The sequence below is a fragment of the Nipponia nippon genome, unplaced genomic scaffold (genome assembly GCF_047370975.1).
Source record: "Nipponia nippon isolate SJK-2023a ecotype South Korea unplaced genomic scaffold, ASM4737097v1 scaffold_2, whole genome shotgun sequence".
NCBI classification, from domain to species: domain Eukaryota; kingdom Metazoa; phylum Chordata; class Aves; order Pelecaniformes; family Threskiornithidae; genus Nipponia; species Nipponia nippon.
In genome coordinates, this window is record NW_028262336.1 from 93,853,539 (window position 1) to 93,870,263 (window position 16,725).

Consider the following 16,725-nt stretch of genomic DNA (forward strand, 5'->3'; position numbering starts at 1 on the left):
GGTCTGTTAACTCAAGTGCTAAGGCAACTGGCCGTTATATGTATCTTTAGGAAAACCCTTTAAAATAAGACAGTTAAATAACAGGCAAGTTACCACAGAAAAATAACGATGTTTAGCTTCCAAGAACATCCATCTTAATTAGGGTTACATAGAATGGAAACAGCATGTGATACGTTATACCTTTTCTGTTTTCAGTTGGATAGATTTGCCAGTATAAGAATTCCAGGAAGTAAAAAGGAAAGACCTCCTCTGCCGCATATGAAGCAGTCACATTCTACAGATTGGTCGTCCACACCTATGGATGTGGAGGATTTTGCTCCAAAACCCCTGTCAGAAAGAGAAATCATAGCGCTGTTTGAAAAAATGATGGTAAGAGTCTTATGCTTATTTCTTTTACTTAAAGAATGACAACATGGCTAACTGACAGGTGGAGCCTTCTTTTGTGCATGTATTCTGATCTTTACCTGCATTATTAATATTGGTGTTGCTGTGAGTTGTAATTGTGTGTTTTTTAGGGTGTTTCTCAGGGGATGAAGTCTTTGAATTATTTTGACAAGATTTTGCTCCAAATGTATGTAAAATGGAAACTACAGGCTTCTGATTATTAGAAGTGAGATTATGCAACAGATTTTGAGGAGGAAAAAGAAATGGGGAATCCTGCTTGCTTTCAAGATGACCTGAAACTTTAACGAAGGGATTTTATGCCTTTAAATGTCACAGCAGGGTTTTGTTCTGAACTTATATTCTGTGTCACTCTTGCACAAAAAAGACTTAAGGTTCTTGCCTCAAAAGCAGCATTAGTCTGCACATGCAGGCTCAAATTTGCTTCCTTCCTTAGCCATCATTGTTACTGTGCTACAAAAGAGCAGTCACTTGCTGGTAAGATCATATGGCATCGGTACCACCTCAACAGGTTGATGTTTTTTGTCATGATGATGATGACATTTGGGCAATTGACAACTAAACATGGAATGGCCACGAGAGAAGAGAGTGACTGCCATCTGAAGAGCACAAGAGGCCATTAACAAGGAGAGCGATGCCTAGATTATTATTTCTTTCTCTTCCTCACAGCAAGTAACAAGTAACTCGTGAAACACAAAGGGACTACCAGGGATGTGGAGGAAATTTAAGTGTGCTATGAGAGAAGTACCTTTATGGAATTTGTAATTCCTACTACTCAATAATGTTAGTTTAGTTTTGAAGATGCTTTTGTAGAACTGTTGAGAGCTATGACTGAGAGACAGGATTCAGGATTTTCATGTTTAAGCGGATGAAGGGGAGGACTAATTTACTGTGTTATCAACTTTTGTATTTGTATTTGTTGTTCTCACATGGTTCATTTTTCTTGGTATACCTTCTAGCATATTTTACTTCTGTTAAGATTTTGCTGTGAATGGTAGTTGCTCAAATGTTAGGAAATGTGAGAGTTTTTTTAATAAAACTTGAAGGTATGCCTCCCAGCACGCCCCCCCCCCCCCCCGCTACGTAAGTGTAGATTGTATTTCTCTACCATCCCACAGAGATAGTGTGTGATGTTGAAACTATGCCATAAAAAATGGAAACTTTCAATAAATCCTCAGAAACCTACTACTGTGTATCTAGGTAAACAGAAATGCTTATATCCATGGATTCTGAAGCAATTCATTGCAATTTTATAACTACTTTGCAAAAATATGTTAAAGTAATGATGACATCCTGGATAATTTGAATGCTTTCCTAGTTTCATTGAGTAACTAAGCACTTAAACTGTCTTTGATAAACTACTTCATCAGTGTTATTTTAGCTATAACATGTAATACAGAAAGGATTCTTCAGATTATTCACACTTGAATGGACTAGAATAAAGCTAGTTTAGTCACAGTAGATTACATAGCTAATTATATATTGTAGCCTCTAGTTTCTGTTCTGATCAAATTAAGTGATTTGAGGGGGTGGGGTGGTGAACAAATTGAATGTTGTAGCCAGGCTTCTAGAACTAATTTTGCACAAAATAAAAATAGTCAAGTGGTTAGTACTGAAGGGAGTAGTTTCTAAATTCTGAAGTTTTACTGAATGCGTTGCATTATACTTTTGATTTTCCTGGATGCATATTGCTTCCTTCTCCCAGTCTTTCATGAGGTGGTGTTCTGTGTGGTTTTGATGGCAAAAATTATGAAAGTGCTCATAAAACCAGACAGTTAAAGCTAGTAATTAACTGTCATTTAGCTCTTTTCATTTCTGTTAGTGCTGTTAGGAAACTATCCATGTGAAATGACTTATTTTCCAAAGAGGTATTGCTCACCTGTAGAATAGCTTTAAATGATTTAAGAAGAAATAAAAGAATGGTGTTGAAGTGTGTCATAAACTAAGCCACATCTGAGGTGCCCCTTGTACAGCTGAGTACCTCTAATCTGTATAAATCAATTGCTTTAACGATGTTTCATTTGTTAAAAACAACAACAAAGAAATTACTTTTTACTGCACACACAGACGGAATATTTCTTATAAATAAACCTGCTGTTACATCTAGGATTATGGAATATAGTTTGTACTGATAGATTTCTTACTGCCCCCCCCCCCCGCCCCTCTCTCCTCATCTCCCTCTCTCCCTCTCCTCCCCCCCCGCCCCCAAAACGTAATTAGAATTTTTTGCAGGAAAAACAAGCCCTTTGATTTCTCTTTGTTATTTAAGTTCAGGAGTTATTTTTCAGAAAACTTAAAAGAGCAAGTCTGAAAGAAGTGCAAAACTGCTTTAAACAAAAGAATGAACTTTGCAGTAGCTACAGGCTCTCAGAAAATATTGAGAAAGACCTAGCCATATATTTTTGTGAAACTTAAAATGGAATACTTTGGCTTCAGTGTTCTTATATTTCTTTTATGTAGGTTTTAAAAATACAGTTTAAGTATTAAATAAAATACAGCTACCCTTATTAAATATACATATAAAGTGTATTTTCATTTGAAGCCAGTATTGCTATACAATTGTATCCCTGTGGAAAGGAATCCCGAGGCACAGTGTTCCAAAGACATTTATTGGAACTTGCAGAAAAAACCCAAATTTATCCGGTAATGTCCAGCTGGACTTGATTTTAGTAATTTATAGTATGGGTTATCGTGTGCATATCTCAACAGATGTGTTGCCTGGTAATAACCATAGTCATAAATATGTTGTTGTGCATTTAATAGAAGGTAATTAATTAAACTGAAATATTACATAAAATGAGAAATACCTGTAATAAGATAAGACAGCAAATGAAAGGCTAGAGGGAATAGTAACATTGTAGTATTTTTGGCAATCTGACTTGATCTTAATTTTACCCCCCTTTCCCCATTTTTAAGCTAAGGAAATGTCTTAGATAAGGCATAAAGATTTTTGAGCAGTTGTTGAAAATGTTAAGTTATAGTATTTTTCTGGCTTTGAAAGAATTTGTTATTGAAAAAATATTTAAAGAAGTAAATTGAAAAGAACTTCCTAATCGGTTCTTATTTTAAATGCCTTTTAGCAGTCCCCAAATCTTTATGTCCAAAACCATATATCAATGTCTATAAATACTAAAGACACTACTTTTTGTCGTTGATTATGTGTTCTTTCTCATCTTAAAAAAGCTGCAGATTTCTGTAAGCTTTGATAGTGACAAGTAACTTCAAATATCTTTCACTTTTTTTCCAAATGATATATACACACACAAAAAATTTTCAACTTTTTTATGTGTCTTGGAAGAAAATGATCTCTTTGCCTACAACATATGATCCCAACAGTGCTTTTAACATATGTATATTTAAGCTTTTTTTTTTTTATTTTTTATTTTATTTTAGTACGGATGTTGTGAGTCCGTGCAGCATTTTTGGATCACACCAGGTTTCCTATCATTAAGTAAATCATAGTAGTTTCTTGTTTTGCTTTCATCCAAGAAAAGCTAGAAAATCCAGCATATCCTTTCAAGATAATGTCCCCAACATTTGATTTAGTATGAGGTAACTTGCAAAATTTTCAGGAAAATGTGTGTCCTTATGCACTGCTAGAATTTTGGTTTGGGTGTAAGCAAATAGTTTCTCTATGAATTTTTTGATCAAAGGACTGCAGTATTTTGAAGAACAGAACTATGAGAAAAGATTGAAGTATGTGTGGCCTCCCTTCTTCCAGCTTGTTTAGACAGAGTGGTTTTGTATTTGCTTTCAGATGTAGGAAGTAACACCAGTATGCAAGCTAGCTGCCAAGGAGGCAAAAGACTGTATTATGATTGCTTGAATGAGAGAACTTTTTACAACATGCACCCTGTACTTATTTGATACTAAAAATATCAAATAATAGTGCATCTATAGTATCAACTATACAAATCTGATACTATAAATACACTATATAGTATCAAATACATAATAAAAATACTAATTTAACAATAATTTAATAAATAATTTAAATGCATACCAGACTGAAGTGAGGAACTTTTTCTAGTCCTTAAGGAAAGGAAACAATAACATTTGTGGAGGGAAAAATCCAGAATCTACAAAAAATTGCCCTAACTGTACTTTGAAGTTCAACTTAAGGGGTCAAGCATTTTCTGCAATGTCTTCTCAGAGCTTGGATTTATGCAAAACTCTCAATGTTTCTAGGAACTGTGCTTGATTCTATCCTATTCGATGTGAAAACTAGTGAAAGACAAGGAAACTTAAGTTTCAGTGTACTATAAAAATTTGGTCTTTAGGGTTTTTTTTCTCAAAATTCTAAGGTTATGAGTTTGCTTTCTTTTTGTCTTTGATTTCTGACTAGGTGAAATAGCTTTGATATGAAGATGGTTACCCACTGATTTTGTATCATTGCTCTTGCCAAAGCTGGTGGGGATTCACCTTGTGAGTCCCAGCTGAAAATAACTGCAGTAATTCTTGCTAAGCTTGGGTGGCCACAGTAATGCTGTATGTGCTCGTATGTGTGTGTGTCTAAATTGTTTCTTAAAGCCTTTTTTTTTTTTTTTTATCTCCAGCATGGTAGGAAATGTCATTTCTCACAGATGTGGAACTGATTACAATGATCAGAGCATTTCTAGGGTGGAACAGTAAAAGTCCCTGTGTCAGAAATGTCAATGAATAGCTGCTGTGTGGCTTTGAATATGGTTCTGCATCTGCTCTTTTTGACCTCTGGGTTTATGTTGGAATGAATTAATTGTGATGGGGTTTTGATAACAGTTGAAGGTGTTGATTTAATGATCAAATTGTCAAGAATTTAGGCCTTACCTATTGCAAAGGTGAATATTATTTTGTGAACTACTCTCAGGGCAAAGCAGATTCCACTGCCCAGGATTAAGTATTTCGGAACTGAGGAACAGAATTATAGAACAAATGGCTATATCATTAAAAAGATCTTTCTAAGAAACTGGTTTGAGTACCTTTATAAATGCTTTAGGAAGTGTTAAATAATGCTTCTCTGTAGTTTAGTGCGTGCGTGTGTGTGTGTGTGAAACTGTAGGTGAGTTCTAAGAAGAGATTATACTAGTAATGATTGTGATGCAGTTGTTTATCCTGGCATAGTTGACTGGTTTTTTAGTCTGAGTTGCTAGGAAAGATGGATAAAGGTTTGTGGTTTTGAGTATCATCTAACTTATAAAAAGTTGTTTGTATGACAGCTTTCAGTTGCTCAAGTTCATATTTTTGTGTCTTAATTTTTTTTAAATCAGTCTCTTAAACAACTGTGTTGCTGGATGACCTTTAAAACTTTTTTTTTTTTCTTTTCTTTTTTTTTTCCCCTCCCATTCTAGGAAGATATGAATTTAAATGAAGACAAGAAGATGCCATTGAGAGAAAAGGATTTTAATACCAAAAAAGAAATGGTGATGCAATATATTAGCACTGCTTCTAAGTCTGTAAGTAAATTTCTCTGAAGTACACCAAAAATGTCTTAATATTTACATTATTTCCTATTGGAGAGAAAAACTGACGCATGCATGTTACATTCTTTTGACTGACTTTTGTTTCTCATAGACACAAATATTTTTAAAGGGCACTATCTCATTATTTTACAAGCTGCAATGAAAGGTATTTACTTGTACTTGAGGTGTATCTTCTGTACACAGAACAGTGTTTCTTTTTGGTAAAGGTATGGCTATTAGTGGAGATGGAAAGATTCTGCAGAAAACTTGGAAAAGTTTGATGTGAACCTTTTTTCTTTTCTAGCACTGTTTAAAAAGAATTCCTTAACTGATTAGCCTTTTTCATGCTTGACTTCAGTACAGAATTCATGTTGTGATGCCATGTAATAGTTGATAATGAAAGCGTTGCACATGAACCCAATTAGTGTCCGTTTTTTACTTATTGTGATAATTACTGGTTGTTTTAGAGAAGTGCAAGGAGTTGTGTACTGGGCAGCTTAAGGATTAAGTTGGCATAAGAAAAACTCTAGTTTTTGAAAAGTAGGAACTGACTCCAGTGCTAAATGCTGCAGTGCTAATATTGTCCTCAGACCTTTTTATTGGTTTAGAATTTACATATTTGATTGTTTGACTCTCACTGCTCCATGCATGTAGAAAGATCAGTAAAAATTGCCCATATGTAATTATAACTAAATATTGAGAAAAGAAGACATTAAATATAGCAATTTGAATGAGGTATTTATCTTATTGTCTACTTCAGATGATGTACTTTATTAGTATAATGCTGTAGCAGTTGTAGGAAGGTAGATGCTTAGTGCAAGACCGAACTGTCTGGAGGTTGTTTTATTTAAGATGAGCTTATCAAAGCTACTAGTCCTTCTATGGCACAAAAGTTCCTTAGTACCAGAAGATTAGGAGGTGTAGCCTGTTTTTCTTTTTTAGAGATATTACATGGGAAATCAGGAAACTTCAGGCTAGTAAATCTCACAACATTCTTGAAGTTTCTCAGCCAAAAACAGCATGTCAAGGTTCATATGATGTTGACACCCCTAGCCTCCACACACATTCTAAGACCCCAGTTTTTTGATCTAAAAAGTAACATGATAATACGACATGGCTGTTTGTGCAGAGTTGCTGCATCCACATCTGTTGCTGGAATCTTAGCATCATGATGATGGTGATGTTAAGACTTTTTCTCAAGAGAAAGGTTTTCATGTTAGCTCTTTACTTCCTGGCACTTAATACTTGCAAAGAAATGAAGCCTATAGCAGAATAGGTTTTATCGATCCTTCTTTCTGAGTCCCATTTGCAATAAATATTTTTTTTGTCTTTCGTTGTTATCACACTTGTTTTTTTGGCAATGGAGCTTCTTGCACAATACCCAAAGCAGCCATACAAGGTACTCTTTTGAAGAGGACAGGTCTGTTTCCTCCCCCAGGGTAGTGATTTATTCCCACACACTGTTGTCTTGCATGTTTTCATAAAGTCCCCAACAGCAATTTTCCTTTCTGTTCCCCCTCCGCTGCCATCCCTCTTTCTGCTGTGGGAGATCACTGAAGACTAATTCATGCAGGCAAACTCTTGTCTTTACTGAACTTTGTTCCTACTGTTTTGTCCTTACTAGAGATGGCATTCACTCATTGTATAACTCGGAGGAGCTGTTTCTGTGATGCATAGATTTGCTGTGTGATACAGTAGTGCTGCAGATGAATTCAGCTTAGTACTGGAGCTACTGGGATGGGAAACTCCTTCCCTCACCCTTGCAAACTCTTTGTTCCTGGCATGCTCTTTCATGCCTCAAGTGGACTGTCAGAGTGCCTTCTCAGTCTAGAGAGAATAGTACACTGCATGCGTAGGGTACTTGGCTAAATTTTGGTGTACCTTGACTTGATGAATGTCATACTTTTTCAGAAGAGCCGAAGTGCCATATAGCTCCTGAATGTTATGTAAAACTAACCCCATGTCAGGTCTCTCTTTCTACGAGTGATACTGCAGTAACATCTTTTGAGAGTATCAAACTTTAAGGAGACAGGTACTAAACTATGTTGTGTTGGGACAAATATCCTCATTTGCAACTGCTGTGCAGAGTACTGAGCAGGTTTCATTTAAAGCAGTTATCATTATAAAAACTATTGATATGAAGAACAGAGGCTGTGCTTGAAAATGAAGCAGCCTTTGGGGATCAAAGTGGACTCCACTATAGCCTAAACTTCATCATTGACCTCAGTGTCAGGGTTTCTGTTTCTTAGAAATGCAGAACTCCTTTCCAATATTCACAAAGCACATCTCTGTTACTGATGCATCTAGAAATTATGCTGGGTTTGGTGGGACTCTGCTCAGGTGCTTATTTATGTTTAGAATACTGTGACCTACCTCTGTGTATGCGTGAGATGTTTAGAATGAATCCATCACTTTGGGACTCAGTTACTTAAAAGTAACCAGAGTTTTACTGATGTGCATTGTGCAATACTCATTCATTTCATTCCACTTTGCTTAGAGACTTCTTAAACAGTTGGCTGAATGCATGCTTCTGTGTATATGTCTGTATATGTTTGTCTGTAAGTATGCTGTTACTATCACTCTTTATAACATGTTCAGGGGCTCCATGTAGAAGAATTGCTAAGAATAAACAGTCTTGGGGTTTGGGATACTAGTAGTACTTACTGAAAATTTAAATGACAGCAAAAATTGTATGCTTGGAAGAATTCTGCTGAAGTACTTCAGTATTCTGCTAGTACTTTCTTGTTTTCTTGTAATGTATAGTGTTTAGACGAAGCCTTATTTCTTCCCTTAAAAACATTATCTTAGAGATGCATATTGCATATTGTTTAAACCGTCATGGCTTGGAAATCTTGAATGAAATTTCTGTCTGGTGTAGTGTCATGTCTTATCAGGAAACAGTTGGAGAAGGGAGCAACGGTTGTGTTTAAAGGCTATTGTATGAGTGTGAATTCTCATCTACCAAAGGCAGTGTAGTTCTGTTTCTTGTTAGAGGTTGTTATGTCCAAGGTATTTTCTGTGTTTTTGTAGCTGTTTGTATGTATTACAATTATTTGAGGCTACAAACAGGGTCACATCTTTAAGTGTTATATAAAGACATACAAAGACATTCAGCCCACAAAAGTTTTAAAAATCAGTTTCCATGTTATGGAGTTAATACTCAAGAGGAAATAAAAGCAGCCTTCCTATAATGTTACTCTACTGTAAGTTTTACTAGGTACACACGCACAAACTGGGTTTTTAATGTGAGTTTTCTTCATCAGATTTCATTTTTGTTGTGCAGCTTACTCCCTTGTAATGTTTTAACTGAATTAATTAATGCTGACTTCATACTGCATCTGCTCACAGACCAGTTGTTCTTCAGTTGAGCAATTAAATTTCTAGAGGCACTGATGCCTCAAGATATTTCCTGTTTCTCAGTTAACTCGAGCATTTTGAACTTAAGCAGCTTTTCCCATGCAGAAATATAGCTAATATAATCAGTTTCACAATTGGTACCAAATGGAGCTCTCATTTTATTTAAGCACTGGCAGATGTATCATATTCTTATTATGTTGCAGAACCTTGACGTAACTATGAATAAGTGGTACTTGGTGCTGTGGGTATGTTGTACAGACATTCACAGTTTATTGGCATCTTTTGCATAGGGTAATGTTCAGGTGGGGAACTGAATCTGAAACGGGATGGCTGGTTACTGTCTGGATGTTGATGTGAGTCTCCATTGCTTGTGACACTGTCTTCAGATGGGTCAGCTGAGACTCTCTGAAATGTCACTCTAGTGAATTCTTATAGTCTGGCTGGGCTCTTGTCCCATGTGACCTTTCCACTGCACACATTGCTACTGATTATATTAAATTACTTCCAAAACATCTTCTAACCGTCTTAACTATATGTGCTGTCCATATGACTGTCGTATATGACTGTCTCTGCATCATAAGAAAGCAATTTTACTGACTATTTATAAGTGTCTTAGTTATATCCAGCTTGGTCAATTTTACAGCAGGAGCTGCTGGGGGAAGTCACTGGAAATGACAGATTCTTCACCCAGGATATTAATCCATATGCGTAGGCACACAAGTAGTGCTTATTAACTAGTCTATGCACAGCAGGAGCTGCCAGGAGAATTTCTGGGACTTTTTGAAATTTCCAACTGGAAAGCTCCTGTAATATTTAGTTAAATACTTTGTCATGAAGACTGCTAAGAGTTTGGTCATCTTGTCTGTAGTCAGTCCGTTATCGCATCTATGCAGAGACCAGCTGGGAAGATCCAGGATTGCACGGGGAGCTGTATATGCTGCATATGCATACAGGCATGGCCCTGATCCCCAGTTACACCACAGTTGTAACAATTTCCTCCTTATATCACAGCCGTCACTCAAATTCCCCTGATTGTGCATCAGGGGTATATATTGCCTAGTCTTAAAATGTTTTGGGGATTATTGTAACAGGATGGATGTGCCCAGTATATAAGCTCTTGGATAACCAGGCAGAAACCCTTGTTGCCAGTTCCCCTTAACCAGTGAATTTGTAGTGATTTGGGCAACTCATGGTGTAGTAGCTTTTACCTTTCATGTTTTATTAAGTCTGATATTTAGTTCTTAATGTTGTGAATGCTTTTTTTGTTTTGTTCAGGATCTTCTACATTTGGCTTGGAGATTCTCTCCAGTTGTTTTTTCATTTGTCTTTAGATATAGCTGTGTCAAATCTGTAGGGGAGCTGAGCTTTCTTGCCTTATGGAAGGGCAAGCAATTATACTATCTTTGTTTTTCGAGGAGGTGGTGTTCTGTTCCTGGCATTACCAATGCATACTGTTAAGTCTTGGACCCAGATAATATCTGAAGAGATTAAAGTAAGTTCCCTTGCTGTAGGGCCTTTCTGACTTGAGTGTTATGTGGCTATGAACTAAACACAGAACATGAAAGAAAACTGAAAACACTGAGTTTCTTTTTGTCTGTGGGTACACTTATTGTTATGGATTTCTTTTTTTCTCCTCTGTGTTTCCTGGATCTCTTATTCTAACACTCCCCCTCAACCCTCATCCCTTCCTGGCCATCTCATCTACTTTTTTGTGGAACACAGTTATTGGAAGTGACTCTCATATTTAAGCAAATAAGGATCTCCATCAGTTCAGAGGCATGTTTGGAATGACTTTCCATGTACTACGTGTGGTGTACCAAAATATAGCATGAGATGCTATATTTTCAGGGTGGTTCCTGGCAGTAGTCTGTTTTTTGGCATCTGGAACATCTGTTTCTCAAGTCTGAGGAAATGCAGTTGGAGCAGAGAGGTAGTATAGCTCTTAATAACCCCACAATGTTCCCTTATCACAGAATCATAGGATAGAATGCTTGAGGCCGGAAGAGACCCCTGGAGATTGTCTTGCCCAACCCCTTATCTAATCCATTTTTTAATATCTCTGGTAGAGGAGACTGTATAGTCTGCCTTGGCAACCTCTTCCAGTGCTTGACCAGCCTCATGGTTAAAAAAGAAAAAAAACAACAATGCGGGAAGTGTGTGTTTATGTCTTATGTTTAACCAATTTCCTGTATTTCAATTTGTGCCTCTTGTCCTTTCACTGCTAGCGTTCCCCTGAGTCTTTTCTTCTTGGGACTAAACAATCCCTGTTCTATTAGCCTCTCCTTGTACAACAGATGCTCCTTTAATTGTGTCCACAGCCCTTTCTGGACTCATTCCAATATGTCCATGCCTCTCTCATGCTGGGGAGCCCAAAACTGGACACAGTACTCCAGATGTGTCTCACCACTGCTGAGCTGAGGGGAGGGGTCACCTCCCTTGACCAGCTGGTGATGCACTTACCTATGGTCAACTTGTCATCCACCAGTAACCCCATTTTTTTCCTGCAAACCTACTTTCCAGCTGATTGGCCCCAACATGTGTTGGTGAACGGGATTATTCCTCCCCAGGTTCAGGATTTAGCATTTCCTGGTGTGGAACTCTGTAAAATTCCTCTGCCCATTTTTCCTGTCTGTTGACTTCCCTCTGAATGGCAGCACAGCAGTCTGGTCTGTCAACCACTCTTCCCAGTTTTTAACTTCACCTCTCTGCTAGAAACTATTTCATCATCTTCTGCTTCAGGAGGAGAAAAGTATATTTTTCAGCACTTCTAGAGGATCTACCAAAGTGAGAAGACACCTTCTGTTTGAAGCTCTGCATGATAACATAATGAGACTGCCTCACCATTTACAGTGGATTATTTCAAGTTATTATTGCACTGCAAGCCACATGATAATTGAGTATTATTTAGTAACTCTCTTTAGTGCTACATGACAGAATAGTTGTGCTTTTGCTTTCAAATAAAGGAGTCTTTCCAAAGCATTAAGTCAAATATAGGTTGTATATCCCATTGTATGCCTCTTTTTTGGAATTTAGATATGTTCTGTAGAAAATATATCTGTCCTTCTTCATGTCATAAATGGATATTAAGTGGAGTAGGCTTATTTTCCACCGTCTACAAATTTTGTCTTTGCAGCTATTTAAGAAAAGGGGGAGGGGAAAGCTCTTAAGAATAGGGTCAATGCCTCTTAGATTTGCCATTTAATTGCGAATTGTAGAGCTTCATTAGCTCAATATAACCGTTGCTTTGTTTAAAACAATGGATACTATATATCCTTCAGAAGAGCCATTGATATCTTGAATTTATTTTAAGCAACATTTGACACCACAGATACGATGAGTTAAAGTCAGTGTTGCTTGGAACAGAAAATACTTTGTTTGCACAAAACTACTTTTGCAGTGCTGCATTAACTTGCTGTTGCATTTTCCTTTCTATCAATCTCCCTGTTCTCTATGTCCCCATTTGCCTCCCCATTTGCCAAAAAGAGCAAAACCCAAAAAGCAAGGCAGAATCCAGCCCCAAAGGTTGAGTAAGTGTCCTTATGTTTTTGCATCAATAGTCATATTAGTGTTGCACTGCAGTCTCACAGATGGCAAATACAACAAATGAGGAGCTGGGATTTATCTTCAGAATGTCAGAGGTTCTAAAGAAGTATTTTTTCTTTTTTTTTTTTTTTTTTTATTTTTAAAGTTCTTTTACTTTAGTCCTTAGAGCCAAAGCTAGTCTGTTTTTATAATCCCAGTCTCATCTGAAGGACCTTTAAGGGAAAAGTGTTTTACAACATTATCTGCAAGAACTCAAGTCACTGCAATAACATCCTGGGTACTCTTCTAGTGCACTGGTTCTTACCTCTGTGTTCTTGTGTGACTGGACACATGCCCTGTGATCTCTTCAGAGCACCTCAGAAATTTTTTTTGTTCTGTTGAGTATTGAAAATTAAGATGTTTGCAAAGCATAAACAGAATCCATTAATTACAAAAATTGTATTTCACTGAGTGTGCATGATACATTTCTACATTTGATGCCTGCTGCTTTTGACTACTGATTATAAATTTGTTCATAAATTGACAAAAATTTAGTCAGCTTTTAGCATCTATAGTAGATGGACAGCAAACAGTTACAGGTTTAGGACTAATTTATATCTTTTTTTCCCTGTTTTTTCAAGGAACAGAAATGAAGGTTAGCCATTAATAATCTATTCAAGTTCTATATGTGCCAAATAAAAACTGATTGTATTTTGTATATTTCAGGGCAGTCTCAAGAAGAGTCGGAAGATTTCACCCCAGGAGTTTATTCAGGAATTAAAATCTGGGTCAACAGATGAAAGACTAGCCACTTGCCTAGAATCTCTCCGTGTGTCCTTGACTAGTAATCCTGTCAGGTAACATCATTAACACATATTGCAAAGATTAATCATATTCTTATTTCTTAATGGATTAAAATTAATGGATCTATAGATGTGTATGTTTCAAGGTTTTCCAGTTAATGAATGTGTGTGCATTAGTGAATGATTGTACCTTTTTTCTTTTTTTTCATTGATTATGTATCTTCTGTAGATCTATTGTTCAGTAGATTTCACTGATCTGTACAAGGTAATGCTAAGAGAATGTAAAACAAGTGTAGTGCAGAGCAGTTTGCTTTGTTTTCTAGTGCTAAATAGTCAAAAGTGGTTTTTTTTAATTTTATTTTTGAAATATTCTCTTATCTCTTTAATCTTTTAACTTACTTTGTCAGGGTGATCAATAATGGAAGATAGACACCTTGGTGTAAGTTTGTTAGCCAGAAGCCACATATATTTTTAATTGTGTGCTCCTCCTTCTGTCCAGTGTGCTTTAGGCTTCTTCCTTGCTGCCTTCTAGTAATCGTTGTTGTATCTGTGGGGTTTATCTGTACAGATGAGAGTACAATATTAGTTTACCTGTGCTTTTTTTTTAAAAAGGCTAACTCTTTAGTAATCATAACTCTAACACTGATATCAATCTTTATGTTTAATTTTGATTTGATCCATGCAGCTTGATTTGTGTACATGGGCTTTATTACATATATATTTTTTTTCTACCATATTGTATTTACAACCTCTTGTCTTAGAGTTCCTAATTAAGGCAATGGTTCAATATGTGATTTTGGGAAACTGTTTTGGATTTAGTTCAAAATAATGCAAATGAAATGTTGGGGATGCTTATGATGGGAAGTGATTAAAAAGGATTATACAACTTTTTTCTTTCTGCATCTGGCTTGGCAGAGTTATTGAAGTGGGTCTTCTGTATGGAGGTTTGCTTCTTCTATTAATTTGCTTTTGAATTGGATTGTCTTATTTAGAATATGTAATGGTTCACATGGGAAGAAACGTGCTTCACATTAAACCCGAGTTCTTCTGACAGAGAATTTTACAGAAGATATACTTCCTCCATGAATGTGAAGCTACTTTTTGATGTAGTATTGCTTCCCCTTCTTTATTTAAAAAAAAAACCCAAACAATCAAAAAACAACCCACAACTCCAGAGATTTTTTTATTTACACTTACATTGACTTAACAAAGAAAACTTTGCTTGTTAGTATGCGCCTGGAAATAGAAACACAAAATGTATAAACAGTGTGACAACTTAAGTTTAGAGCAATCTCTCTTCTCTGTTCTTAATATGACTGGATAGTTTTGTCTTTTTGAATGTGATCCCCTTTGCCGCCCCTTTGCCACACACCAAGAGAAAAGTTAATTCCCCTCCCTCCAAAAACCAAACCAAACCAAAACCCGTGATCTTGGTGAGGTGCTAGTTCTGCCTGACAGCACAGTACAATGTGATAGGACGTGAAGGGGTGAGGAAGATGGAGAAATGGTATCAAAACAAGGAATGTGGAGGCCAGCTATGAGAGAACAGCGTTCGTCTGTACTTGAGACATTTGATAGAGAATGCAAGTTGAATTGGACTATGATGTTGTAACAGAGCATCTGATCAATACCAAAAGTCTGGTGATCAATATTATCTGGAAGAACAAAGCACAGAAACAGAAGTTTTACAGCAATTAAATATTATGAAATTTTGGACCAAGTAGGTTTTCCACAAATGTCTCACTTTGAGTAAGGAAAGGATTAGAAAACTGTAGGTATACGTTATGAGTACAGGGAAAAGAGCCAGTGTTTTTGTGCATGGAGAAATGGAAAAAGGAATGTTTTCATTTTCATAAGCTTAGTGTATTTTATGTCAATCCTTCAAAGCATGCTAGAAGGGTATGATGCATTGTTGATATCAAAGTATTGAACTGATACTTTTGAGAGATCAGTTTCTTTAACTTACTGATACAAATAGTTCTAGTTTACAACACTGGCTTTAACTTTAGTCATTCAAATATAAACTATGGTAGGTAGAAAATTTGCCAGTTGAATATAAGTCCTAACTTGATGATAATTTATTAAAATTTAACTTCAATTTGAAACATTAAGCAGAATGTAAGAGACAACATAAAAGAACTATAATGCTTGGATTGGAATGAAACTCATTCTTAAGTTAATGGATGTATGGCCTAAGAATAGATCTGAATTTGAGAGCTTTGAATTGGAAGGAGAGTGACTGGCTTGCAAAAATGCCAGAGAAGTGGTGTTTAAGTAGGCATCAGTTTCATAAAAAAAAAATAAATCTCTGCTACTTGTCCATGAATGCATTTCAGTCTACAAATCAAAAGAAGGATCATAACCAATAGAACATACGGGTTCTGAAACAGTCTTCTGGTGTATTGAATGATGCTGAAAGACTGTTAAGATAGACCTCACTAGGCTTAAACAGAGCATTTTAAAATAACATTACGAAAAAACTAAGTTCTTCTGTAGGGCTGATATACAAAAATAGCAAAAATGTAACAGCAGCACACTGTTCTTCATACTAAAACTTTGCGGAGTAAACATTTTTAAACCACGTCCCCTTCTTTCTAATGGGTTACAACAGTTGATATTCATTGAATGCAAATAATGGTGACCTTGATTTTCCTATCAGCAACTAGATCTTTGAGTAAGAACTTGCTTTGACACATAAATACTGAACTCCAGTCCAGCTGCTATAAATCCCTGATTATTTTTGACTCCTGCCCCATATGATATGGACAATGAGAAATAACTGATGAAACTTTGGGAATTTATTTTGTGCATGTATAATATCTAAGAATAAATTTATGCTTTTTTAACAGGGTGAGAATTAAATTTAGATTGGATGTAGCCTGACAGTCTTCCAGTTTGTGGGCTGACATCTTTTTGACAATATATAATTTAGGTTTTTTTTCTGTTTTTCCAATTACTGTACTTTAATCAACTTAACTTTTTAATCTTGTTGACATTTCAGTTTCTAATGCAAGAACTGGTTCTACAACATTGTTTTCCATTAGTCGTTTTTGTAAAATTTTTTTTTAGTTAACAGAGAAAATCTGAATCAAGTGATATTGAGTAGTTTGATCCTGGTACTTAGAAAAAATGTATTGAAATCTATGTTTTATTGCAAAAAGTAGTTTTTATTTTCCATCAGTATGAAAAGAAAGCCTCAAAAG

At 36.1% G+C, this 16,725-nt stretch overlaps 1 protein-coding gene across 2 annotated transcripts in view; it reads left to right on the plus strand.

The window, feature by feature from the left end:
- Nucleotides 1–16,725, plus strand: part of DIAPH3 (diaphanous related formin 3) — a 255,482-nt gene that overhangs the window by 28,545 nt on the left and 210,212 nt on the right. For both annotated transcript variants that reach the window (XM_087756729.1, XM_087756731.1), the window contains exons 3-5: nt 196–369; nt 5,730–5,834; nt 13,446–13,576. In XM_087756729.1, coding sequence (XP_087612855.1) covers nt 196–369; nt 5,730–5,834; nt 13,446–13,576 — 410 coding nt within the window. The remainder of the gene's footprint in view (nt 1–195; nt 370–5,729; nt 5,835–13,445; nt 13,577–16,725) is intronic.